Genomic DNA, 27,269 nt, shown 5'->3' on the forward strand with positions numbered 1-27,269 from the left:
TCTATGTAGATTTAAATATGGGTGTATGTATGTGCACGTGTGTGTGCACACATACATACACGTTCACGTGTATGTACGGGTGTGCACACACACATATGGAGAGAAAGCGTGAATATCTGTGCTCACCACTGTTGGCTCCTCTAGTCTTTGATTTCCCTTATGTGAATCGCTTGTTTTTTGGGTTAAGTTCATTCTCAAGTATTGTCCTCAGAGCACGTATATGGGAAGTTTGCTTTTTGAATCCTCGCATGTTGAAAATGTTTTTCTTTTGCCCTGACAGCTGAATAATATTTTGTCTGGGCATAGGATTCTTGGATCATTTTTCTTAATAGTCTGTACGTTATTCCACTGTCTTCTACATTCCACAGGTGTAGATTAGAATTCCTTAGCTAGTCTGAATCTCTTGCCTTTGTAAGTAACTTATTCTTTCTGTCTGGAAGCTTGTATAATTTTCTGTTTACGCTTGAAATTCAAGTATTTCCTGGATTCACTTCCTGGACTTAATGAGAGTTTTAATCTGCAAGCTTAAATCTTGCTTCAGCTCAGTATATTTAAAAAAAAAAACAAAACCCTAGTACTGTATTCATTTAATTATAGCATTTCTTTCATCTTTTTTGGGTGTGTGTGCTTTTTTTAATTTTTTAATTTTTTCTTTTCTCTTTAAAAGAAAAAAAAACCTTCTGGAATTCCAGTTATTCTCATGTTACACTGCTGGATCTGCTCTCCACGCCTCTTTCTTCTCTCATCACTTCTTTCTTCGTGCCTTTGTTCTGGGTAGTGTGATATGTTGTTCACTTGGTCTTCCAGATCTTTAATTTGAATTTCAACAGTGCCAGTGATTTTCTTTTTCATTCTTCTGCAGAAACTTTTAAATTGAAAAATCAGTCATTCTCATTCAGAAAGTCTTCCTTGCCTCCTTCTCAGCTCTTTCTGCCTCCCTTAGGGATACTCAGTTCCTGTGGTTTCACCATCCTGTCTTCAGAGAGACCTGTCCCCTATACATGTTCTCTGGGACCCTCTCTCACTCGAGTTGGTCCCCTAACTTAGATATTGGTTTTGTTCTCCCTGCTCATTGACCGCTGTTCTTCCGACTTGCACGTAGGATTTTGTAGTCTCCTCGGCATTAACAAATCTGAGAGCAGTGACAGCCCAGCAGTTTCTGCCCTGGCACTCTGGCTCCAGAGAACAAAAAGCCAGTGGCCCCTTCTCCCAGGGGACAGCACTCCTCCCAGGCTGCCCATTCTGTGAAACGGCTCAGCCTGCTAGTGTCGCCCCAGTCTTTCGCAGTCCCCTGCCTGCAGTTGTAATCCTACAGAGTATATCCTCCGCCCCCAATGGGCTGGTAGGTCAGCTTGCCTGCTGGCGAAGAGTTATTCTGGGAGTTGCAAGCTACTAACAAACACCTCAGGGAATGGCAGAACCCTGGTCTTAATAGAGGCAAACCTTTCCTTCTGCCACTGGTACCTTGCCTGTACTCTCTAAGATAAAATCCTATACTTACTCTGTGTCCTGGAGATTTCTGGAGAACCTGTGGCCTCAGGTGCACTCCCTACATTTTGCCACTTCTGCTGCTTTTACACATCCGTATTGCCCGGGAGTTGATTAAAAGACATCCGCATGGAATGGACCATAATAGTGTTTGAATAATCCTGAAGGAGGCTGGAGTTGCCCTAGGCATCTGCACCTGTAAACTCCCTGCCCGTTGGTCTCAGTCATTTTCCCTCAAAGCAGTCTCTCTGGCCACCTATTTTGACTTGCTGTGAGGACTGAGACATCCCTCTCCTTGCCCTCTTTGGGGGCGTGAGGGGGAATCTACTTGGAATAAGTTAGTTGTGCTATAAAAGGTTGAGTTGTTTAACTGTTGACCGTTACAAACCACAACCAGTGCTCAGCAGTTAAACACAATAATCACATATTTGGCTCATGGGTAACTCGTTTGGGCTGTGCTGTGCTGGGTGGTCCTTCTAGTCTTAGCTGAACTCAGTGTGTCAGGTCTTGACTGCCTGGGGGGGATGTGTGATCCAGGTTGGGCTTGGTAGTCCTTCCTCTACTCCACGTGTCTCTGCTCCTCCTCCTCGCACCAATGGGCTAGCCCCACGTGATTTTCTCAGAGCTATGCCAGAGGTGCAAGAGAGCAAGCAGAAACACATAATGCCTCTTGAGGCATAGATTTGAACCCAGGATGTGGTCTTCCTGCCTTACATTTTTGACCAAATCCAGCCATGTGACAGAATCCAAAATCTAGAGGTAGGAAAGGAGATCCTTTCCACAATGTGGGGGTGGGAGGGGGTGGGGCAGCACAGCAAATTACACGGCAAGAGATGCAGATACGTGGAGGGTCAAAGACTTGGGGTCATAAACCCAGCCTGCCTCTGGTATGAAGAACTAGAATGCATATTTTCAAGTTAGAGTGCTGCCTCAAAAGAGAGAGCCATGAGTTTAGCTTGGAGGTAGTGGGGAGGTGCCATTGGAACTGGACCATCTGGATCACTTGGAATTTGCCAAGTAGACAAGAGTGAGTGGAAGAAACAGTAAGCAGTTAAGACAGAAGGAACAGTCAGAACAGAGGCATAGAATTCTGCAAATGAATGGGGCATTTGGAGAGTGAAGAGTTGTTCTGTGTAGTCGGACCATTAGAAATAATCCCTCTACACCATCTTCTATTCCATAGCACTGTTCTTTGCAGTGAGGTCTCAGAGATTCCAAAAAGTTGGAATTCCAGGCATTGTGCCAGGAGGAATTAGCCTATTTTGTATTCTTCAGGATATGCTATATAGGTAACTACCTTCTTTATACCTCAAAAAAAAAAAATGTATCTTAAGTAAGGTGAAGGATTTAGCACATGCATATTACATTTATGTTGGTGCTAACACCCCTTCAGTATATCTGTTCTGCTTAGCTCAGCTCAGTGCTCTGCCATCTACATGACATCTGAGAAAAATCAGTAATGATCAATAACGTTTGTTTGCTTTCAAAAGACATTTAGGTCTCATAAAATGTCACCTGTGTGGAGCCTTTCTTGCTCAATACTTCCTCCCCTTTCCTCCTGCCAGGTGATATCAGATTCAGATTCACCGGCTAAAGGTTTTCATTCATCTCTCTACCTCCTTTGAACATTATTGTTAGTACGTGATTTTAGGTGTGATTGATCAAGTTCTGTCTCCCCCAGTTTAACTGTCAGCTTCTATGGGAGCAGACCAACTCTCTTGCATACCTTTGATTCTCCAGGGCATTACCTGGTGCCAGAATCATAGTAACTGAATACTAAAAATTTGAGTGGATGAGTGGATCATTGTGAATGATTGAATGAGATGCACTTAGACTGTTGATTCTATGAGATAGTTTTATCTTTAAAACTGTGTGAACTTCCCAGGTTTATCACTTACTCTGATGGGGTAGACAGACTATATTCATTTGTTAGTGCTGCCATTCACTCAGTATTCATTGTGGCTGAATATGGACTCAGTACTTGAGGTAGAGCTGATCAGGACTGCTTTTGCTCTGAAGGAATAGCTGGAGTTAATGGGCAAGCTAGGGAAGCTTTGGTCAGTACATTTCATTACAATGGTCATTGTTAAGGCTAAGTCCAGATTGAAGCTTAGAGAAGAGGCTTTGGACAGCTTGCCCTTCACTGGGGCCTCATGAAAAGGGAAGATCTGAGCTGAGTCATGAAGGCTAACTAGCAAATACATAATAGTGAAGAACATTCTTGGCAGAATGAAGCAAAGGTTTCAGTGCACAGGGAAGTGAGAAATCAAGGCCTGCTACAGGAAACTTCAAATAATTCAGTTTTGCAGAATGGAGAAAGCAAGGGTGGGAACAGCAAGACAGGAGTCTGGTGGTCAGCATAGTCATATCACAAAGGGTGTTTTAAACCCTGCTAAGGTTTGGACTTTTTCCTGAAGGCAATGAGGAGCAATTGAAAAGTTTTAAACAGGGATTGATTGCCTCAGATTTCATTTTCTGTGGTTTGCTATTGACACAAGATGAGCATGGAAAGCAGTAGCACTATTGGGAAGTTATGTAAAGAAGCAGTTAATTACACAGCATTTTAAGGGCTGTGGTAGAAGGTATGTTGCATGTTCTAGAAGCTCAGAGGAGGAGTACCTACACACAGAACTGGAGACTCAGCCTAGGCTGGAGAAGTATTTGAGTCACTGGGGCAAAGAAGCTGGGAAGAATTTTCCAAACAAATAGGAGTAGGGCAAAGGCACAGAAATGTGCAAGAGTTGTTTTTTTTTTTTTTTTTTTCCAGAAAACTGCAAATGAATTTTTTATTGCTTGAGTGTAGAAGACGAAGGGTAAATGAAGTTGGAGAGGAAAGTACCTTCCAGCATCCCAGTCTTCCTCTTATTAAATATTGCTTTAGACTAGGGCGGCCATATATATAGACCAGGCACTTTTTCAATTTCTTTTTACCTTTTTTATTATAGAGAATTTTGCACATGCACAAAACAGAGTAGATCTTGAACACCCATTTACCCATCACTCAGCCCCACAACCACCAACCCATGGCCAGGTACAAATGGAGACTTTGGATCTGAACGGCAATGTGTAATTACTTGCTTTGGCTTATTCTACTTCTGTAACACTACTGCAGATATCTGGGTAGGTATTTGGCAAAACATAAAGGGAGCCTGACTCATATTATTGGTTCTACCTTTCTCCCATTTTCTTAGTTCTCTCTGCTCCCTGGTGTGCAAATGGACGTACTCTGCAGAGAAAGGCTGGGATGACAGTTTCTGGAAGATGGTTGGCTTGGAAGATTTTGTTGCAGATAATTACAGCAAAATAGGTAAACAGCAAACAAAATGAAAATATCTGGAGAGTAATTATGTGTATGTCTATATGAGGATATTGTCCTTTTGTGTGTTTTTGTTTTTTTATGAATTGAAATGCAGGGGGCACCTGGGTGGCTCAGTTGGTTAAGCATATGACTTTGGCTCAGGTCGTGATCTCAGAATCCTAAGATCAAGCCCTGTGTCAGGCTCCCATCTCGTTAAGGAGTCTGCTTGTCCTTCTCCCTCTGCCTCTGCCCCTCCCCGCCCCCACCCCCCGCTTGTGCACACACGCTCGCTCTCTCTCAAATAAATAAATAAAATCTTCTTTAAAAAAGAAGGGTGCCTGGGTTGCTCAGTAGGTTAGGCGTCTGCTTTAGGCTCAGGTCTTGATCTCAGGGTCCTAGGATTGAGCCCTGCGTCCATCTGGGCTCCCTGCTCAGCAGGGATTCTTGCTTCTCCCTCTGCCCCTCTCTCTGCTCATGCTCTCTCTCTCTCTCTCAAATAAATAAGTTTTTTAAAAAAATGCAGAAACTCAGCCCTGTTTTTCTAAGAGAAAGGAATCCGTTTTGATGGATAGACTGTGACTATCCCTTGTATTGGGGCTCATAGGAACTGAGTGGAGATACAGACTGTGGAAAGTCTGCATTGAAATATAGACTCGTAGACATGGGCTAGATTGAGGAAGACATTCTCATGGAGTAGCTGAGAATAGCATAATCAAGGGGGTGTGTATAGATGGTTTCCAATCAATACTAGGAAGATGCTTTGTGAATTAGATTCAAGGAACCAGGCAAGGCCATGAGCAGAAAGAAAAACAATTGAAAAGATAAAAATGAGAAGAAACTGCAGCATGAGCCACTGGTTCCTGACTAAGGCCATAGAGTCCCAGACTTCCAGTTTTATGTGACCAGCTAATAAAGATGTGGGTGATTAGTAGGGGTTTACTTGGTGAAAGAATTGAGATGCAAGGTACATATATGTAACAGTAGCTGGCATTTAAAAGTTTAAGGTTTGCTTGTTCATGTCAGAGAAAGTTGTTTATTTCCTATAGTTACTACTTGCAGTTGTAGTAAGCTGTCATTAGGTAGGCAGTTATCCTTAATTAAATAGAAATCTTTTTGTACTGTTTAGTGTTTAGGCTAAGATGTTGTAACAATAAAAGTGAAAAGGACAGTGTGTTAATAAACAAGATGGAAGGTAATACCCTTTTTATGTAATAGAATAGAGGGAAATGACTATCAGGCCAGCTCTGCCATTGTCACAACATGGCCTCCAACCTTGGGTCCAAGTTAGTTACTCCAGTTCTCAGCAGTTCCCGGTCAGTGAGTGGGAGGAATGAAAAGGACCAGAGGATTCCATTTGCATTCTTCTCGAGAGACCATAACATGGAAATGAGCCACGTCATTGCTGATCGCATCCCATTAACCAGCACTTGTTCATAAGGCCCCACGAGGCTGCAAGTGTGGCTGAGGAATGTGGCCATGGGCTGGGCAGCTATGTGTCCATGCACGTGGCCAGCTAAAACTTGAGAGTTGTGCTGTTAAATATTGGCGAAAAATTGGTGTCTGCTACAACCTCCTCTTCTTTTTTTTTTAATTATGATGTGTTAGTCACCATAGAGTGCATCATTAGTTTTTGATGTAGTGTTCCATGACTGCCCTTGATAACCAATTCATGTGGTAGGTGATTTCAGTTCATCCTTTCTCTGGAGGAGTCCTCGTGACCCATCTATTAAAGGGCAAGAGTTTCGGGATAGAAACATGAATGATCCAGGTAGCCCCTGTCCTACTATGTTGTAGATAGCCTAACTTGGTTGTCTGTGGTCTATTCAACTACTAATTGCTAAGTCTGGGGAAAAAACAGAGTAGTATGCAGCAAAAACCATTCTGGAATTTCTGTGGCTCCGTTGAAATCATGTGTGGATCTGAGCTGGTTAGAGAAGGGAAGGAACTTGGGACCAGGGAAGAGAAGAAGAAAGCAAAGCAGTTGTCATTCATCATCAGCTATATTCTGAGTCCTTTGGTAGGTGATTTATGTACATTATCTCATGTGGCCCTCACAAAACCTATTGGTATAATAGCTATTCCCATTTTATGGATGGGAAAACTGGGATTCAGTTCCTTGTCCACTATTAAGTTGTCGAGTCAGTATTAGAACTAGGGTCTCTAACTCCACACTTTTCTGCCGAAGCACACTGACTATGAGGATATGTGAGACTGAGGGAGCTGATGTGGCTGTATGGTTGGCTTCCAGTGGGCCAGGATTTAGCCCCCAAAGTTAACCTCAGCTAGATTGGAACAAGTGCGCATACCTGAATAGGAGAAAGGTGTGATGGGATCTCAGTTGATAAATGGAGTATAACTTCACAGGGTATAAAAAAGTATTAAAACCGTAAGTCAGAAGATGGTTGGCTTTAAATTCTGGGAGAGAGACTGACTCTCAAGCAGACTCCCTGCTGAACACGGAGCCCGACACAGGGCTCGATCTCATGTGAGATCATGACCTAAGCGGAAATCAGGAGTCAGACATTCAAGTGACTGAGCCACCAGGCACCCCAGGGCGCTACCCTTTTGACCTCATTTAACCTTAATTACCTCCTTACACACCCTCTCTCCAAATATAGTCACATTGGGGATTAGGGCTTCAACATATGAATTTGGGGGACACAATTCAGCCCATAGCACCAGGGTATTAGTACGCTGGTCATTAGAGCTGAAGCAGAGCCATCAATTCTTGAGTCCCCAATCTGCTCTTTTTGGAGGCACCCCATGAGCTTGCTGCCTTGATGGAGAGCCATCAAGACTGAGTGCCAAGGGAAGGTCTCTTGTCTTGTGATTGAGGGGTACAGGCAAGATGGATCTAAAACACTGAACCGGGAGCTAGAGTGGTTCTAGTTCTGGCACTAATGGTGTGAACTTAGATGAGTCTCGTAATGTTTCCATATAATCTTACCTGTGAAGGCATAATTAATGGTAGCAATTCAAACTAATAGTTCACTGCTTCTCGGACATGATACTATTGCATTATAACCAATATATTTGTAAATTTCTAAAACTGTCTAATGGAGTTGTTTTTATGTATCTTCTTCTAAACAGCTGAAGAAACCAAGGGTCAGAAGAGGGAAGAGTGTTTAAATGACGATTGTTCAGTTTGTAAGTGGTAGAAGCAGAATCCAGACCCATGTTTGGATGATTCCAAATCCTGCTCTAACCCTTTTGCTATATTGACTTCCAGCTAATACTCATTGTGTGCCTGTGAATGGTAGGCGACAAATCAATACCAACCCTGCTTCCCCTTCTATATTTCAAGGACATTTCTCCGTGCTTTCCCAGACCTTGTTGCGTGTAATTCTCACGATCTGTGACAAAAGTAATGTTACCTTGTTTGCAGATGAACATTTGATAAATAATCTCATCTAACCCCATGCAGAAGCAATAAATGCTAAGTCAGGATTGAAACCCTCCCAACGGGAGGCCCTAGAAGGAGCTAATATCTTATTGGAACACAAATTTCAACTTCAATTACTTGTGCCTCCCCCACCCCCTAAATTTGGTTATTCCTTCCGAGTGTTCTCATGGTATATTGACCATATCTTAGTATAGTACACATTGATTACCTGTATGTGTCTTGATTCTATACTAGACTGTGAGCTCCTTGACGTCAGGATTTTCACTAATTTACCTTTGTGTCCTCGGTCCCAGCATAGGGGATGGTACACTTTAGCAGCTCAAATACAATGTGATTAGTAAGTGAATAAATTGACTTGAGATGGCTGGTCCTGGTAGGTTGGCACTTTCTGCTTTTAAAAGCTATAATGATATTTACTGATTTTAGTAGTAGTCTTTGGTGACTTGGCTCCAACTTCAACTCTGATTTTTTTATTTTAACATTTGGTGCTTCCCCCAACCCCAACACAAAACCCATGTTTAATTAGTATATTAGGTTTGCTAATAGAGCAATACCTACAGGAAATATTCGTTAAAAATCCATAATGTTAATCTAGCAGAAAATTTCCAGAGTAACTGTATTAGATTTAGCCTGTTAAGTTAATGGATTTTTAATGGATGTCCTAAGGAGAAATATCATTAACCAGAATATTGCCATACATGAATTAAAACTTACCCATTCATCAAAATTAATTGGGTGATATTTCCTTTGATTTTCATTTCTGGTGACTTGAACTTGTAGTTTCAGTCTGATCCGAAAGTGGAAGATAGTAAAGAGGTTGTTAACTCTCAGTTGAGACTTTCAGAGATTGCTCTGGAAGATAACTCCAGAAATTCTTCAGTAATTTTTGTAACCATGAGAAATGAATCTAGGAAGCTTCCCTGTGAAGTGTTAAACATTTCCAGTGGACTCATTGCCCGTCAAGATGTGGGCAATAAAGTACAAAACCTTTTAGCAGATTTGAGCAGAGCTTTGTGGATTTGAGCATTAATACAATTACCATAATTCGCTCCATGTGGAGCTTTTAGCCAAGTCTTTACCAGCCTTCCTGGGCTCATGCAGTAAATAAATGCTTTCCCCGAAAACTGAACACCTCAGCAACTGATGGTCTTACGGAGGGATGTTTATGAAATAAATTATTGATGGAGTGTAAGTTAAGGATCAAATGCAATATTTATATGGTGCATTTGAAGGACAGGGCAAGAAATTTACAATGTTTTAAGTAACTTACAGGCAAATTTTCAAAGCTAAAATGTTACCACCTGATGCCTTCTTTCAAGGGGATATTTGGATGGTTTGATTGGGGAACATTATACTAAGTAAGGTGAAAAATAGTTTTGTGAATCAAAAGAATACAGTAGACATTTCTTCACAATTGAAGCTATACTAACGCAACTGTTTAATGTTCAGAGTTGATGGGAGACACTCAAACCCGGTGTCTTGCAGGGAATCATCTACCCGCAGTCCAATAACATGATCTGTGCCAATAAATGTTGACCTTCAGTTCCATGTGAATCATCCACAGGTCACCCATCTAATCCTACATATCTACCAAAAGCAAACAGGAAGGAAGAGATTGGGGGGGGGGGGAAGGACCCTTAGGAAGACAAGCGGCGTCCCACCTGCTGTCATCCATTATCCAGGCTCTCTTTCAGCACCTTGCAGTTGCCTTTTTACAGAATTCTGGGAAGAGTGCTTCCCTGTATTCCTGGGGCAGGCCACTTCATGGGGACGCCCCTCACAACAGGGCTGAATTGAGAGCTTATTTGCATTGCAGAAAGAGCTTTGTTCTGTACAAGGGTGCAGTGTGCTAGCCTCCAGATCCTGCATAATGTGGAGTCAGGAAAACCAGATGAAAAAGAGACTTACAAGCTCAGGTAGAAGGAGTTACTGACTTAAGTGAGAGGCAAAGTTGAAGATATGCACGCGTGAAGGAAGACCATTCCTTAAGGGGAGGAAGGCTACGTTTTTGAACTTCTTTTCTCTCCCTCTGGGAGACTGTGTTTTAGGCACAGGGCACTGGCTATTATCTGGCACACAATAGATACTGACGAAATACTTGGTGAATGAGTGAATATATATTTGAATGGAGGATTTGATAAACAATTCCTTTTTTGGCCTCAATTGTCCAAAATACTTATGCACTCTCCATAAATTGTTTTGAATTATGTGACATTACTAGGTGACAGTGATTTCATTTCATAATTTCAGTGTTCACAGTACTTTTTTCATGAATATATTTACCATTTAAGAAAGGGTCTGTGGAAGACACACTGTAGCCCTGAGTGATAGTTGCAGTCTAACCTCATTCCGGTAGCATTTCTCTCCAAGACTTCTCCATGACAGGAAATATTTCAAACTCCTTCACAGAAAACAAACAAATACAAGCAAATTTATTTTAAGAAGATTAGAACTATCACTTTTCCATAGAGTAAAGTAACCCTGCAGTTAACTAAAGCTGCATTTGAGGTATTTTTGTCACATAGGCTTCACACTGGAGGTAAAGAGTCATGACTCATCACATGTATGTGTTGAGGACATCGATGGCCCAGTATTCACCACTGGTCTGCTCTGAAGTCTAAACAATTGAGAACAATTCCCAGAGCCAGCTGAAAAAAAGTGCAGTACTGAATTAAAGAGCACAGTGGGGAAATCCTCCCTCTTTTGTGTACATGGCTAGACCTTGGGACCTGCATGACACTGACCTAATCCATTCCTTGGTAGGCCAAGGATCTCACACATAGAGATGAGACCTGGCTAGGCTTGCTTTGGCACTTGATCTTTTTTTTTTTTTTTTTTTTAAAGATTTTATTTATTTATTTGACAGAGATAGAGACAGCCAGCGAGAGAGGGAACACAAGCAGGGGGAGTGGGAGAGGAAGAAGCAGGCTCACAGCAGAGGAGCCATGTGGGGCTCGATCCCATAATGCCGGGATCACGCCCTGAGCCGAAGGCAGACGCTTAACCACTGTGCCACCCAGCCGCCCCTGGCACTTGATCTTAATTCACAAACTGAAAGAGCCCGCTGGCCTGGGTCTAGGTGGTTCAAGAAGACAGACCCATGCCAAGCCTGCACTGACTCCATGCCAAGGCAGTGGCACTTCTTCCTTCTTAACATGGCCCCAGAAATGTTGGGTTTTCTCCAAGTCTCATGGATCAGCTAAGTGATCCTTCTTCCCATGGATGGAATATGTAAGAGTATACAAGCCTGAGATGAGAGTGTTCATGTGAATGCTACTCCATCCTGAAGGAGAGAAGAGGAAATCCCCTTGTGGACACGCGGCAAAGGGGTTTCTACCAGTGATAGGCATGATGGCCAATGTTGGGAGCCTGAATCCAAGGATATCATATCATCCATAGTTGTGGGTATTATAAAAATCCTTTTATGGCTATTAATACTCAATGATCTGAACTTTCCCAGTAGAGCCAGATATGTTTGCAAGGATTTATCCATTCATTCCTTAGAATGTGAGACTTTTCATTTAGAATTTTGCTGAACTGCTGCTTCATCTTGGTATCGTGGGATGTTGGTGCTTTTTTTAGTAATATGTTTTGGGAGGTCTAGAGAAATCTTTGGCCACAGGTAATCCCAACATTTTCCAGGATCTATGGGTCCTTTTACACCACTGTTTCCCATGTCCTGGGGGAGGCTATCCCTATGGGTGCCATGGACTGGGCTTTGTCTTTGCCCTTTACCCTGAGTCTTTGGTCTTATCCCACTTTTTCTTATTACCCTTCTCATTCCTGTCCAGATGATAGAACAAGGTCTTTTCAGTACCTGAGGCAAGTTCATATTCTCTGAGTATTGTACTGTCTTATTTTATCTTTTAAAATAAAACTTCTGCCTTCTGCCTAATAGAGAATGACCTAGAAGTCTTCATGTTAGTTAGTGATCCATCCAGTCATGCATCCATCCCACCAACCATGCTACTGAGTGCCTCCTGTGTGCCAGGTGCCGGAGTAAGTACAGGAGATAAAAAACTATATTCATCATGGTCCATGCCCATGGGCTCCTCATGTCTATGGGACAGAGGCAAATAAATCGATAGTCTCAGAGTTTTCTTGTTTTTCAGTAAGTCTAGGCAGGTTCAGAATATTGTGGGCAAGCAGAGCAGAAAGTCACAACTGGAGATGGCATCAAGGAAGTCTTCTTATGAGATGGCATTTGAAATGTCTAAAAAAATATGAGTGGTAGTTTAGCAGGTAAAGGTGGTAAATGATTCTTAAGGCAGAGGAAACGGCCCAGGCAAAGGCATGGAGGCACAGAAGACTATAGGTGTGCATGAATTTCTGGATGTGGCTGGAGCATAGTGGACCTACAGTGGGGAAGGAGAGGGGACTGGATTTAACTTCTTTTTTTTTTTTTTTTTTAAGATTTATTTATTTATTTGTGTGTGGGCGGGAGGGAGAAAGAATCCCAAGCCAACTCCACGTGGGGCACTATCTCATTACCCTGAGATCATGACCTGAGCTGAACTCAAGAGTCAAATGCTTAACTAGCTGCGCCACCCAGGCGCCCCAAGGGACTGGGTTTCATTTCTAATGGGGCTTCTGTCCTTCCTTAAAGAGGGGGCTGCTGGTAGGAGACTCAACAAGATTTTCTCCATTCCTCTCAAGAGATGGTTCTCATTATTACTCCTGCCCACGCTGTGAATAAAATCATGGACAGTTGTAGAAGTTTTGTAGCTCCTACAAAGATGATTGTGTGTGAGCACATGCGCATGTCCACCAGGTCTGTTTCTTTCCTCTGAGCACATACAGTACCCATTACCTGCCTCCCTACCATAAAGTTTTGTTGTGAAGCTGAAAGGAGGAAATATCAGATAGCACAGGGCAGTGTGGTTTACAAAGCCTAGAGACTTGTTAGTTTTCTCATTTTTAAATGTATCTTGGCACCACAAGGACAAGGATCTTTACTGTCTCAACATTCTGTTCCCTGCCTGTTGGGCCCGAAAAAATTATTTGTGCTCTCCCCACCCACCACTGCCACTCTTAGATTCCCAGAAGTACTGTTTCAGTTGCTAACCCTTCCAGGAATAGCCCTGCAGAGCCAGGAGGGCAAAGGAGCAGTGATGACCACATCATGCTGTAAGGTAATGGCTTTCAGAAGGCTTGTTGTGTATAAGGTTTCATGGAACTGCTCTTCTTTTCAGTATGGCACCTGGAAGATAATTGGAAGCCCCCCAAAAGTGAGATCAGCCTCTAACTTCTCTTACTGCTGGGCAATCAGAGAACAGCAGAGCTGAAAGGGATCATAGAGATTTTGCTCCTCTGTCTTCATTTTATAGATGAAAACCCAAGATTCAGAGAGGTAGGGTGAATTTCCTTGGTCTTGGAGCACTTTAGTGAGAGAGCTGAGACCAGAAACCAGGTTTCCTGACCCCCAGTGTGGTGGCTGTTCCAGTACTCCATGCCACTTTTCCTTGTCTTAAACTTTTTTGACAAATTTTGGTCATTTAACTCATCTGGTTACTGTCATTTGAAAGGGACTGAGCACCAGAAGAATGTGGCTGACATATGTGAATTCGCCCAATGTAGGGTCCACTTTTCACCCTTGCAAATGCAGAAATTGGGCTTTGCCCAAGCAACCAGGGATCGTTGGATCTAGGAATATATCAGTCAAGCTCCTAAGCTACTGATGCAGTTAAACTAGAATAATTAAATACTATATTAGCTTTTGCCTATTTGAGTGGCTCAGAATTGGTCACCAGTGTTAGGCCTGAGTTCAGATGGCTCTGTTATCTGCAAGCCATGTACACTCTGCCTTATGTACTGTTGGGTGAGGCACTTGATTGCCTTATGTATTGTTGGGTGAGGCACTTGATTTTCCTGAGCCTTTTTTTTTTTTTTTGAGCCTTAATTGGTATATTATGAGAATTACAGTAAATAATTCAGGTAAAGATCCTAGCACTTAATAAGTCTTCAAAAAATGTTACTTCTTACTATCTTCGTAACTATTCATTCTCCTGAACTCAAAGTCTTCCCTAGATGATAGGTCATGTCTGCCAAAGTCAGTACCCCATGAATAATGCCGTGTAATTACTGCCAACTTCTTCTGACTTTGGGGAATGCTTCTCCCCCCGCCCCAGCCCCCGAGCTCTACCCTTGGGTTCACACAGTTTTTGTTCCAGGCAGCATATAATAAAATAATCAGACTTATGCTTTGAAATCATAATCACATTCCAGTCTTACCTCCTTGAGAGCTTATGTTGACCAGAATTATAGGTTTTCCTAAATTCTTCAACACCATAACTGGCAATCTTTAGCTTTTTCTCATGAACAAAAGGGCACATATCCATAGGCAAATAAAAAATACAAGATACATAGGTGATAATAAGCTAAGAAACTAATATTCCTACAGTGCTTTATGACTTTAAAAGAGTATTTCTTTTCATGCACTCTCACACTGATTTCCCATCAGATTCAAAAAGTAGTTTTTATTCCAGATTTACATTTGGGGAAACCAGAAGTTAGAAGTATTTGAGTTAGAAAGACCTATAATTGAATCCCCAAAATCACCACTTATTGACTCTATGACCTTGTGGAAGTCACTAAGCCTCTCCGAGACTTGATTTCATCTATTAAACAGGTGTAGGAATACCTACCTTGCATGGTCTTCATGATGGAGCGGTGATGTATGTAACATGTCTCACTTCTGGTAAGACCCCAGTAAGTGGCCGCTAAATTAACTGACATGAGAAGATTTAATACTATGTAAAATATCATAGTGATAAAAGGAGCTAATATTGGGCTCCCCTAATGTCAAATTCTATGAGCAACTAAAAAGGACTTTTGATAACTGTATCCACAGGAAGAAAAACTAAGAAGGTGGGGTTAATGGTTTGCAAAGATTGGATCATATTAATGATTTGGTTACAAAAAGAGAAAGCACTTTTATTTTCCTTCTTTGTTCTCATTCATTAATTTAATGCTAGGCATCATGCTACTTGTAGGAGAATAATGATGAACCAAAGCCAACAAGGTTCCTGCCTTCGTCAAGTTTTCAGTGTAGTGAAGAGTGCATTAGTCAATCAGTCACAAAATTGGCACTAAGGTAAATGGTACAAAGAACAGATCAATGGGGCATAAGAGTGAGTAATAATGGGATATGGCCTTGTCAGGGACTGTAGGAAATGTTTGACGAATGGATGTTTAGAGAAGGTTGATATGCAGTAACTCTGAGAGGAGGGCTGGGAACAGTGTTTCAGGTAGAGGGAACAGCATTTGCAGTGACTCTGGCAGGAGGGAGCATGGTGAAGGAAGACCACTGTGGCTAGAGCTGAGAAACTTGGAACAGGATGCAAGACAATGCTGAAATCATTAGCTCAGAGAACTGGCTTCATTCAGACTGAGTGTGGCTGAGAGAAAAAGGAAAATCGAAGGAAGTATTTTGATGGTCTCAGTCAGTGTTGTATATTCATGCTCAGCTGGGTATTCACAACTAAGAAAATAAGTTGCTGGTGTGATCTTGGAGCCCCTGAGAGCAAGACTGAATTGCTGCTCAAGTAAGTTACTGCTCCCAGTTTTCTAAAAGTTTGGTCCCTAAAACCTGTGTGCTTCATGTTAATGACACAAGATATCTTGGTTGTGATTATTAATGCATATAATTATAAAAGTGGATGTTATTAGGAAGTTGCAGAGGATCACTATGAATGAGTTCTGCTAACCTAACCTCAGATGTTGTCTGTTCTTGAAATTGCTCCCTTGGGAACACTCTCCTTTAGATTGTTGGGCATAGTCTAAGCCCTGGTAGCACCTAGTGCTTCCACCTTGTCTGTCTGCTCTTATACCCTCAACTAGACTGTTCATGCTGTCTCCTCTGCCCAGCATCACCACTAAATAAATGCTGGCTGGCTGGCTGGGGGAGATTGACATCCAACACAGAGCTCTTGATTTGCCCACACGGCCCAGCCACCCAGCATGTTCCTCTTGTTGTCTCCTCTGTCTCCCATAAAAGGTACAACAGCTCTCCTACTTGGTCAGGACCCAGACCCAGAAGTCATTCTTGATGCTTCTCTTTCTCTTTCACCTTGTATTTAATTCACCAGCAAGTCCTGTCTGCTTGGCTCTAAAATGAACCCTGAATTAGGCCGTTCCTACCCCTTTTCAGTATCACCATCCTAGTTCAAAGTACTTTCATCTCTTGCAGGATTAGTGTACCAGACTCTTAATTGGTTTCCTTGATTATGTTCTTCCCTCTGATAATCCATTCGCTACAACAGTCTGAGTATTATTTTAATAATGTAAATCAGATGATACTTCTCTCATGGTCGCATTCTTCCAGTGGCTTTCTATTACAATTTTTTAAAAAAATCTAAATCCCTTAACATGCTCTACAAAGTCCTGTGTGCTAGCTCTTTCCTTCTATCCCCTTTCTTTTATTTCTTGCCATGCCCACACTTATTTACCGTCCAACCACAACGGTGTTCTGTTTCTCAAACATTTCTGGTGCATGTAGCCTTTGCATTAACTTGGCTCTCTGTCTGCCTTGGCTTTTCTCAAAATACTGGCATTGTTATCTCTTTCACTTTGTTCGTATTTCAGTTGAAATGTCGTTAGAGGAGAGCCTCCTGAGCCCTGGGCTACCACTCCTTTGCCTGCTCCAGCAGTGTTGTTGTTCTCTCGTATTTTCTTCTTAGTACCTGTCACTATCTTTTTTTTTTAAGATTTTATTTATTTATTTGTCAGAGAGAGAGAGAGAGAGCACAAGCAGGGGGAGTGGCCGGCAGAGGGAGAAGCAGGCTCCCGCCATAGCAAGGAACCCGATGCGGCACTCGATTCCCAGGGCCCTGGAATCATGACCTGAGCAGAAGGCAGTCACCCAGGCATCCCGATACTTGTCAGTATCTTACTACCTTATTCTTGTATGTATTTATGTGTTTACTGACAGAATAGCTGTTCATTAAATATTATTGAATAAATAAATGAGTTAGAGTTTGAGAACTATTGATAAAATGGCATAGAAGAAATGTATCTTGTGTGCTACGCATTTTTGAGGAATTGCTAGCCGTTTTCTCCTAGTTAAAATAGAGGACCTTGGAATGAGTGATACATTCAGAATGGATACTCAAAGGGCCGAGAAACTATCTCAAAGACTATTGGTAAAGGACTTCATCTGACTCCTTGTGAGCCCCAGTGGCATGACACGTGGCATTGCATTTTAACTTGCCCTTGATAGCATTTTCAATCAGCAACTTAGATGAACACATAGAGGACTTGCTGAATAAATGTGTAAATGATACAAAGCAGGGAACCATAATTAATACATTAAATAACAATTCAAAAATTTTTTAAATTTTATTTATTAGAGAGAGACAGCGAGCACGAGTGGGGGTGGAGGGAAAAGCAGATTTCCTGCTGAGCAGGGGAGCCTGACATGGGGCTCAATCCCAGGACCCCGAGATCATGACCTGAGCCAAAGGCCAGGTGCTTAACTGACTGAGCCACCCAGGCGGCCCTCAGAATTGTTTTTAAAGAACAACAGATTAGAAGGGTAAGTTAAAATTAAGGTGAATTTTTATCAGGGTATGTCTTTTCATTAAGAAATACGTGGAAGGAATGGGCAAAATACCTGAATATATATTATCAAATAAATAAAAAGTACAATAAAAAGACAATATATCTTTTCTAAAGAAGATACACAGATGGCCAATAGGTACATGAAAAGATGCTCAACGTCACTGATCCCCAAGGAAGTGTAAATCAAAACCACTATGAAAAATTAAAAAAACACTATGAGGTATCACCTTACATCTGTTAGATTGTCTGTTATCAAAAAGACAGAAAATACCGAGTGCTGGTGAGGATGTGGTGAAAAAGGAACCTTTATGCACTGTTGGTAGGAGTGCAAACTGGTGCAGCCAGTGTGGAAAACAGTAGGGAGGTTTCTCAAGAAGCTTAAAGTAGAATTACCAAATGATCCAGCAATTCTACTTCTGTCTGTTTATCTAAAGAAAAAAAACCCCACCAATTCAAAAAGATATATGCCCCCCCATGTTCACTACAACATTATTTACAATAACCAAGACATGGAAGCAACCTTAATGTCCGTCAGTGGAGAATGGGTAAAGAAATGTGGTGTGTGTATGTGTGTGTACACAGTGGAATATTATCCAGCCACAAAAGAAATGAAATCTTGCCATGTGTGACAACATGAGTAGCTCTTGAGGCCATTATGCACAGTGAAATAAGTCAGAGAAAGACAAATACCATATGATCTCATTTACATGTGGAATCTTAAAAAAGAAAGCAGCTCATAGATATAGAGAACAGATGGTGGTTGCCAGGGTGGGGGTGATGGGTGGGTGAAATGGGTGAATGAGGTCAAAAGGTAAAAACTTCCAGTTATAACAAGTAAGTCCTGGGGTTATATGTACAGCATGGTGACTATAGTTAATAATACTGTATTGCATATTTGAAAGTTGCTATGAGAGTGGACCTTAAAAGTCCTCATCACAAAAAATTTGTAGTAAGGTAACCAATATTATATATAATATAATATTTTATATATATATATATATATATATATATATATATATAAATAGTGCATCTACAGGAAAATGACCCAGCTAAAGAAGATAATTTAGATCTGGTGAATGTGGGAAACAAAACAGCTGACCAGTCTGGGGTTGTCTAACCTGATGAAATCACCTGCCCAAAGTCAAAAACATTAATAAATTATGGCGCTAGATTCTCATTCAGATCTGTGAGACACCAAAGCCCCTCCTCATTGCTGACTCAAGAAGATAGCCAAAGATGCAGGCCCTTCTCAGAGGTTCCTTTTTCTGTGCTCCGAACTGGCACAGGGAAGAAAGGCCTGAGGATAGGGCTCTCAGAGGATTAGAGTTCTCTTGGCTTCTCTGAAATTCCAAGAGAAGGATACGTAGACAGTATGACACTTGCAAAGTCGCATGCTTCATTCACATTAAAATTCACGAGTCAGTTTTGGATTTTTCCCCTTTTCTGAAAGTCATTAACTTGAGACTTGCATTTAGACCCCAGTTGGACATCTGACCTCTTGCCATTATTGCCGTCCATGAGAGGTCATTTAGTTCAGTGTTCTTGGAAAGCAGCCGTTTCCAGGGGCCGCCCCTAGTCTGCTGGATGTGGCATGTCCTAGCTGCCGCCTCTCCTACTTAGCTTCTCTAGGGCATGCAGCCGGTAGGTGGTGACCTTGGTTTCCAGGGTGGCCCTTACCTCTGACTTCCCAGCTCCTCGGCAATGCCCTTCACCCCAGTTCTGCGGATTTTGATTGTGAGATACCCATGACCTTTTCCGTTTCCCAGCACGCGCTGACCTTTCTGAGAATCCACATCAGAAGGCTGCTGTGGTCAGGTTGGCAGGTCACTGGTTGACTAATGGCCTCTCCAAGGTTTGCTGGCAGATACTGTGCTGTTGTGAACCCTATTGATCCCAGAAGTTGGCCTGCTGCACATACAGCCTCTGCGGGCATGAGGAGGTGGTGAGTCACGGCCCCACCACCCCTACCACCCATCTGTTCTCATGGCAAGCAGAACAAAGATGATCTCTTTGTGGTATCGTAAAACCTAGAAAGACATTAAAAATTCCGTTAAATTTTCATACCCTTTTAGCTGTTGAAATGTACAATCTATTAGGAGGGGAAAATAGCCTCTTGCAATTTTTTTCCCCATTGCTCTTACTTCAGAGGCTACTTAAGGGACCAGGTAATGATCTTACGATGTTTATTAATACTTCATGTTCTGTTTCCCTCCCCCCATTCTTTTCTACCAAGGACCATGCATCTGTCTTTAAATTGAAAGTACAGAAGCTGCCAGGGGATCTTTAAGACACAGAGTTTCTGCGATCTCATATGTTGTCCTATTATGACCTTGTATGTAGAGATCTTGGAGCTGCTGGGTGGGGATATTTATTTTTGAAATGTGTTTTGGGATAATGGAAAGAAAATGGGGTTTGGAGCCATAGAGATAGGAGTTTGAATCCTGGTGCTGGCTTTTTTCAGCTGTGTGACTAGTATCAAGCAAGTTATTTAACCTCTGGGTCTAAGCTCACCTACCTGCCACATTGAGAGAGTAATATCTGAGTAATACCTGGTAGGTAGGATGACTTCACACAGGTACCTCATAATGTAGGCCTGTGGGAAAAATCTTGTCTGATCTGAGTGCTTATATTATTTTTAGTTTATCCTAATTTTTCTGAATAATTATTTTTTCTGTCTCTAATGGGCATTCTATTGAGCAACTGACAAGATATCCCTCATCCTTTTGGCTGCTTGATGATTTAAAGCAAATTTGAGACCCCTCTGTAGTGGATTTTTAAGCCATCGGTGTATATGTTTAACCCTGTCTCAATTAATTTTATTCCCATTTGTGGTTTTATTTAGCCTTTAATCCCACTGACCTTATTCCATCTTTGTGTACTAGTTATAAGCTCTCTCAAATATTTTCCAAGACAAGATAGCATGTAGAAAAACGTGTAGAACGTGGCAGGTGCTGCAAAGACATTGATAAACGTATGAATGACTAAATGTTAGAGAATACCTTCAGAGACAAACAAATGCTTCAGAGGAGAGTTAAAACAAGTAAAAGAAGATGAGTTCATGCCTCCAAGATATCCAAACAAAGACCTGGAGAAAGCAGTAAGAGGTTGGAGCCATGAGGCTGGAAACAGAGATTTGGAAGGCATTGGTGTTGATGGTATTAGAGCTGTGGGGACATGTAGAAGACTCTAGTAGAAGGAGAATGGATCTGGGGAAAAGGAATCTCAGCACGTAAAGGCCAGGTGCCTGCTAGGGGCGCTAAGGAGTAACGGGAGATAATAAGACAATGAGGACTGAAAACTGTCCATTTGGTAAAGTGACTTAGAGACCTCAGGGAAAGCCGCCCACTTTATTATAATATTACAACAGTGGGGGCAAAGGATAGGGTTGGGGAGCAAATGATAATTTAATAAAAACTACAGCAAACATTTACCAGGCTTTTACTAGATGCCAGACCTGGTGCCAGGTGCTTAATATGGATTAACATATAGCAACAACAATGTTATGAGGGAATCTTATCCCTTTCCCCTCTTTTCCAGAAGAGGAAAATTGAGGCATAATGAAGTTAATCACCCAGAGTCACGCAGCTGGCTAGTGTGGATTCAAGCCAAGACAGTTGGATTCCAGACTGAAAATACTAGCTGAGAAAATAGCCAAGTTTAGCTTGGCTCTGTAAGAAGTTTGGTTGGGAGGGAAAGAAGGGGGAAATGGAGGCAGTGGCTAGAAGAGGCTAGAGGAGGAAGAATAGTTAAAAGTGGGGGCACCTGGGTGGCTCAGTCGTTAGGCGTCTGCCATCGGCTCAGGGCGTGATCCCGGCGTTATGGGATCGAGCCCCACATCAGGCTGCTCCGCTATGAGCCTGCTTCTTCCTCTCCCACTCCCCCTGCTTGTGTTCCCTCTCTCGCTGGCTGTCTATCTCTGTCAAATAAATAAATAAATAAATAATCTTAAAAAAAGAAAGAATAGTTAAAAGTGGAAGGAGTTTTCTGTTGCTTGGTCGGTTGGTTGGAAATGAGAGAGATTTGCTCAGGCAGCTCTAATTGCTGGTGGGAAGGTTCGGGTAGTGGAGCGACAGGTTGACAATACTAACGAGTGGAAAGAGAATCACTATGCTGACTTTCCAGAGAAGGCAGGAGGGATGGCTTGTAGAAAGAAAAGGGGATATCGTCGTCCTGTTGCACTACGAAAAGGGATGAGTGCATACCTGGGAAGGAGGGTATGCTCGGAAGCGCGAAGCAGGGGGAGCTTCCTTTGGGTGGCTTGTTTCTGTGTGAACTAGATGAGATGATCATCTGAGAGTGTGACAGAAAAGTAGGGTAGTCAGAAGTCTGAGAGGAGTGGAAAAGGTTTGTGTAGAGAATGGGGCANCAGTGGCTAGAAGAGGCTAGAGGAGGAAGAATAGTTAAAAGTGGGGGCACCTGGGTGGCTCAGTCGTTAGGCATCTGCCATCGGCTCAGGGCGTGATCCCGGCGTTATGGGATCGAGCCCCACATCAGGCTCCTCCGCTATAAGCCTGCTTTCCTCTCCCACTCCCCCTGCTTGTGTTCCCTCTCTCGCTGGCTGTCTATCTCTGTCAAATAAATAAATAAATAAATAATCTTAAAAAAAGAAAGAATAGTTAAAAGTGGAAGGAGTTTTCTGTTGCTTGGTCGGTTGGTTGGAAATGAGAGAGATTTGCTCAGGCAGCTCTAATTGCTGGTGGGAAGGTTCGGGTAGTGGAGCGACAGGTTGACAATACTAACGGGTGGAAAGAGAATCACTATGCTGACTTTCCAGAGAAGGCAGGAGGGATGGCTTGTAGAAAGAAAAGGGGATATCGTCGTCCTGTTGCACTACGAAAAGGGATGAGTGCATACCTGGGAAGGAGGGTATGCTCGGAAGCGCGAAGCAGGGGGAGCTTCCTTTGGGTGGCTTGTTTCTGTGTGAACTAGATGAGATGATCATCTGAGAGTGTGACAGAGAAGTAGGGTAGTCAGAAGTCTGAGAGGAGTGGAAAAGGTTTGTGTAGAGAATGGGGCGGGGGCAAGAGGACTAGAGAAACCTCCGAGGGTTGTTGAATGATATTGACAGCCTTGCTGAGGGGTGGTCACGAGTTTGTCATTAATCTGCCCTGTTGTGTGATTGTCCCCCACCATGCACAGCCTTCTGGTTGCCAGCACAGAGGAAGGGGCTGTTGGTTGCTGTTTTGTTCATCGTAGTGAACAGTAGTACCACCCGTCCGGTTCTGCGAGCCCGTGACATCTCTGCCCTGACCACCTGAATCAGCTCAGTTGCCACGTGCTGGCAGTTCTGTGCTCCACATGTCGTCCACACACTCTCTTCATCCTAAATGCTACTATGTTTGGGTTCCTGTCATCTCCCACCTGGACTGTTTGACAGTCTTCTAAACTTCTCACTGAGTAAAAACTTGCATTCTTTAACCCATTCTGCACATGGCCACCTTCAACCCATTCTGCACATGCGCTTTTTATAACAAAAATCTACTCCTGTGACTCCCTGGCATAAACCTTCCCAACTTTTCCCAGTGCTCTTGGGACATAAAACAAAAGCTCCCCCGGCCATGGCTTCCCCTTCTTGGCACCATTCTCTCCTCTGATCTCTGTCCTCCAGTTCACTGCCTTTCTTTTAATTCTCTACACCTGACCCCCTCACCACAGGACTGGCTTTTCTGGTCTTACTATCTTGCCTCCAGTATGAAGTCTGTGTTGTAGGCAGAAGGAGGACAAGAACGAAGGGTGAAAGTGTGTGTTTGTGTGTGTGTGTGTGTGTTAACTGAGGCTGCTTCCATTTCGAAATGTTCCCTGGGACACCTCACCCAGTCACTTCTGTGTGTATCCCTTGTAAAGCCAGAAGTGTATCACATGAATATCACCGTCTGTAAGGGCAGCTGGTCGCACTGCAGCCTCCAACATCAGAGTTGTGTTATTAAGCAGGAAGGGGAGGATGTGTGCTAAGTAGGCAACTTAGTCTCTGCCATAGATGAGGAGGTGGTTTGCAGGTGAAGAGCCGAGTAAAGGGTATCGCTGATGAGAGTAGAGCCTAAGTAAAGTTTCAGAGCTGACTTATATGGTGTGTGCAGGCAAGGAGTTGCTGGAACATTGAATTTGGGGCAGGAAAAAGACGTGAAGTTGGAGAAGCAAGCAGGAACCAAATTATAATGGCTTTTCTGTGCCGTGATGAGTTGCTTAAACTTGATCCTCTGTGTCCATGTTCTGTAAATGGGGTTTCATGACCCAAGAGATGTCAAGCAAGGTGGCCCAATGAGTACGGAAAGAAATTTGGAATTTCTATTTACCTCTATTTTTATTTCATTCTTTTAAATTTTTTATGTAGGTTTCACGATACACACGTATACCCTATAAATCCAGTAGCACATGGATGTAATTGATAAGTAATATGTACATTGGGGATCCATGCTGAAGGTCTTTTTAGTGTCACGCACACTGAAAATGTTTAGAAACCATTGCATTAGGCATCAGGGAAATGTTGAATTCTAGACAATGAAATGACATGGTTCATTGTGTCATTCTTTTTCCTTTAGAATATAAAGCTCTTTAATTTTTTAAAGAATAATTTGAGTGTTAGTATTTAGAAAGGGACATAGCAAGCATGTACTTTGTTTTACAAGGAAGATAACTGAAGGTCAGGAAGGTGAAATAATTAAGGATGATCTCTGAATCAGTTTGTGGTAGAATCGGGGCTTAAACCCAGATCCCATCTCCTCAAGTTCTTTTGTGTGTTTTCCCGACATGATTCTTTTCTCTTCCTGATGCTCATCCTCTTTCTCTGCAGTTATTTTTCTTGCCTTATCAGAACCGTGGACATGTGAGCACCAAGAAGGGAGTAAGGGCATATATTTTTAATAAACATAAACGCCAACAAAATAGAGTTGTGTGGAAATGAATTACCCACTTCGCTCAGGATTCTACGAACTGTTTTGCTATCAACCTGAAGTCTCGGGGCACAGATTCCCACAGGTTCTATTTCCATGATGCTAAAATCATCCACAGTTCAGCTCATTGGAAAGCCTTTTGACATTGTACTTGCCATGCTAACAGTCGAAACTAAGAGACTGAACTGAACAGGTTTCTGAGTTGGGAAGAGAGAGACTTTCCACGGGGTGCACTGCTCACTTTAGTGCAGCTCTGTGCATAGAAGAAATGGGTGTTCCCATGGGAACGTGCCTGTGTTTGGATATATTTCACAGAGAGTATCTTGTAAAAACCGATAGGGAAAAACATCTGATTTATAGAATCCTATTTCCTGATGCTGGGACTGCTAGTTCAGGTCCCTGTTAACTACTTCTTGGCCAATGTAACTGATTTATTTCTACCATGCCACCCCCAGCCCAGTTCTGCAAGTATGGGAAGAACGGGAACTCTCTGATAACCAGGTGGTAAGCAAGAGCCGGACTCTCCTGGGGATACTAAACTCTTCAGGAAAGTCAGTTTATAGGGGTACAGACTAAGGGTTAGATGTCTCCAGTTGAATGTGTTTGTCAAGTTGATGATCATGTTTACCAAGATCCTTTTATCACCAGCTGAGTCCTCTTTTAATGGCTTAGGTCACCCTGGAATTATTTCAAAAACAGCCTGATGTTAGAGCCTCTTGTGGGTTTGCCAGACACAAATCTAAAGTGAAGTCTGTAGTCTTTTTGGTAGCAAAGTCCAACCTCAAGCCCACTTGTATGAATCCTGAACAAATGTTTTCATATTTGAGCAAGTTCTTGCCCCTGCAAAAATGACCGTTTATTTAAAAGAGAGAGCTTTGGTTTTATATATATATTAAGTTTTTGGATACAAGAATCTTGACCAATAAAAAAAAAGAATCTTGACTCCATTTCCCCAAAAAAAATTATATAAAGGGAAAATTATATATTATATATAATTAATTACATATTACATCACATATATTAATTATATATGTAATCAATTATATATTATATATAATTTCCATTTATATAATAATATATAATATATATATTACATATATGCATAGTACATGTATGCACATGTATACACACATACATAGTTATAGGACCTGATAACAGAGTATTAATTTATTTGACAATCCTGCATAGTCTATGGGATTTAGTTTGGATATTGAAATATTGCCATTTCTAGAACATTCTAATGGCTTATGGGCCCAGCAAAAAAGAATCTAGTATATACCATGTGATTTTATGGTTGTTTTTGAATAAATATATATATGACTAGAGTTCCTGATTTTTATTACTTAGAATACAGGCTGTTGCTATAATAAAATCTCAAATTCCAGGGCTCAAACAAGAAAGGATTTTATTTCTCTTGGTCCAGGGCTGGTAGCTACCTGAATGGATTCAAGGATACAGGCTTTTTCACTGGTGTTCTGCCATCCATACGGTTTGGTCCACATGACTGAAGGGAAAACTATTCCAGTCCTCAGGAAGGAAATAAGAAGAGGAACATATGTTCCTTTCCTCTAAAGTCAGGAACAAGCGATTATACATGTCACTCTTGCTTTCATCCCATTGACCAGAACCTAGTCACAAGGTCAGAACTAGCTGTAGGGGAGCCTGGGAAATGCGTTCTTTAGTTGGTAGCCATACACACAGATGAAATATCATATACCGTAGCAGGGATAGAGAATGCAGCCAACTCTCAGTCTCCGCCATAGTTGAATGTGAGTTTTCCAACATCTTTTTTCTGTCTTTTCTAGAAGTGCATATCAAATCCTGTGACACTATCCCTCCGTCTACCCTAAAGCGTGATGCAATAGGGTGGAATGAGAACTAAGCTTTGTTGAATGGTCCGTGTCCTTTACATATAGTGTCATTTAATTATTTTACCACCACAAGTAAGTTGTAGTCTTCCCATTTTACAGTGAGGAAGCCAAAGCTCAGAGAGGCAAGATAATGGCACAAAGCCAGAAAGTGGTAAATTTGGCACCTTTTCATTGTCTGCTTATTACAAAAGGTGATTCTCGAAAAACCGAGTTTCCCTTTCTCGGCTTCATTACTCTGTTGTGAACTGACAGCACTGAACTCTATCGGCTACTCTCAAACTGGAACACGTATCAGAACACCTGGAGAGCTTCTTGAGGTGCTGGTTTGTGGGTCCCACGCAGAGTTTCTAACACAGAAGATGTGGAGTGGGGCTGGAGCCCTGGCATTTCCAACAAGTTCCCAGGTGATGGTCCCCAGCCATACTTTGAGCCCCATTGGAGAGATGGTCTCTCAGATTTCTTCCAGCTGTTAGTTACATACCGGAAGGTCAGCAACCTGGCTAGCTTCATTAGTCCTGCATTGGTTGGTGATCAGAAACACCACTACTCCCCAACTGCTTTGGCCAAGGTTAGTGGTTCTCCAGGAAAATTGTCAACTTGAATGGAGGAAAATACTGTTGAAAATCACTTCTTCATGTATTTGTTTACTCATTTGTTCAACAGATATTTATGGTCCAGCACTCCATGTGCCAGGCATTGTGCTAGCTGCTGGAGAGACAGCATGACTAAGACATACCCAGGCCCCTGCCTATGATGTGTAG

The 27,269-nt window shown here is 42.2% G+C and overlaps 1 protein-coding gene across 13 annotated transcripts in view; it reads left to right on the forward strand.

The window, feature by feature from the left end:
• The window catches only part of FGGY (FGGY carbohydrate kinase domain containing), a 414,009-nt gene that overhangs the window by 143,057 nt on the left and 243,683 nt on the right, over nt 1–27,269 (forward strand). For all 13 annotated transcript variants that reach the window (XR_004623203.1, XM_034653399.1, XM_034653435.1 and 10 more), the window contains one exon: nt 4,680–4,795. Coding sequence is in view for 12 of the 13 variants with exons in the window: in XM_034653399.1 (XP_034509290.1) it covers nt 4,680–4,795 (116 nt within the window). In the remaining variant the exon portion in view is untranslated. The remainder of the gene's footprint in view (nt 1–4,679; nt 4,796–27,269) is intronic.

The sequence above is a fragment of the Ailuropoda melanoleuca genome, chromosome 2, assembly GCF_002007445.2.
Source record: "Ailuropoda melanoleuca isolate Jingjing chromosome 2, ASM200744v2, whole genome shotgun sequence".
Taxonomy (NCBI): Eukaryota; Metazoa; Chordata; class Mammalia; order Carnivora; family Ursidae; genus Ailuropoda; species Ailuropoda melanoleuca.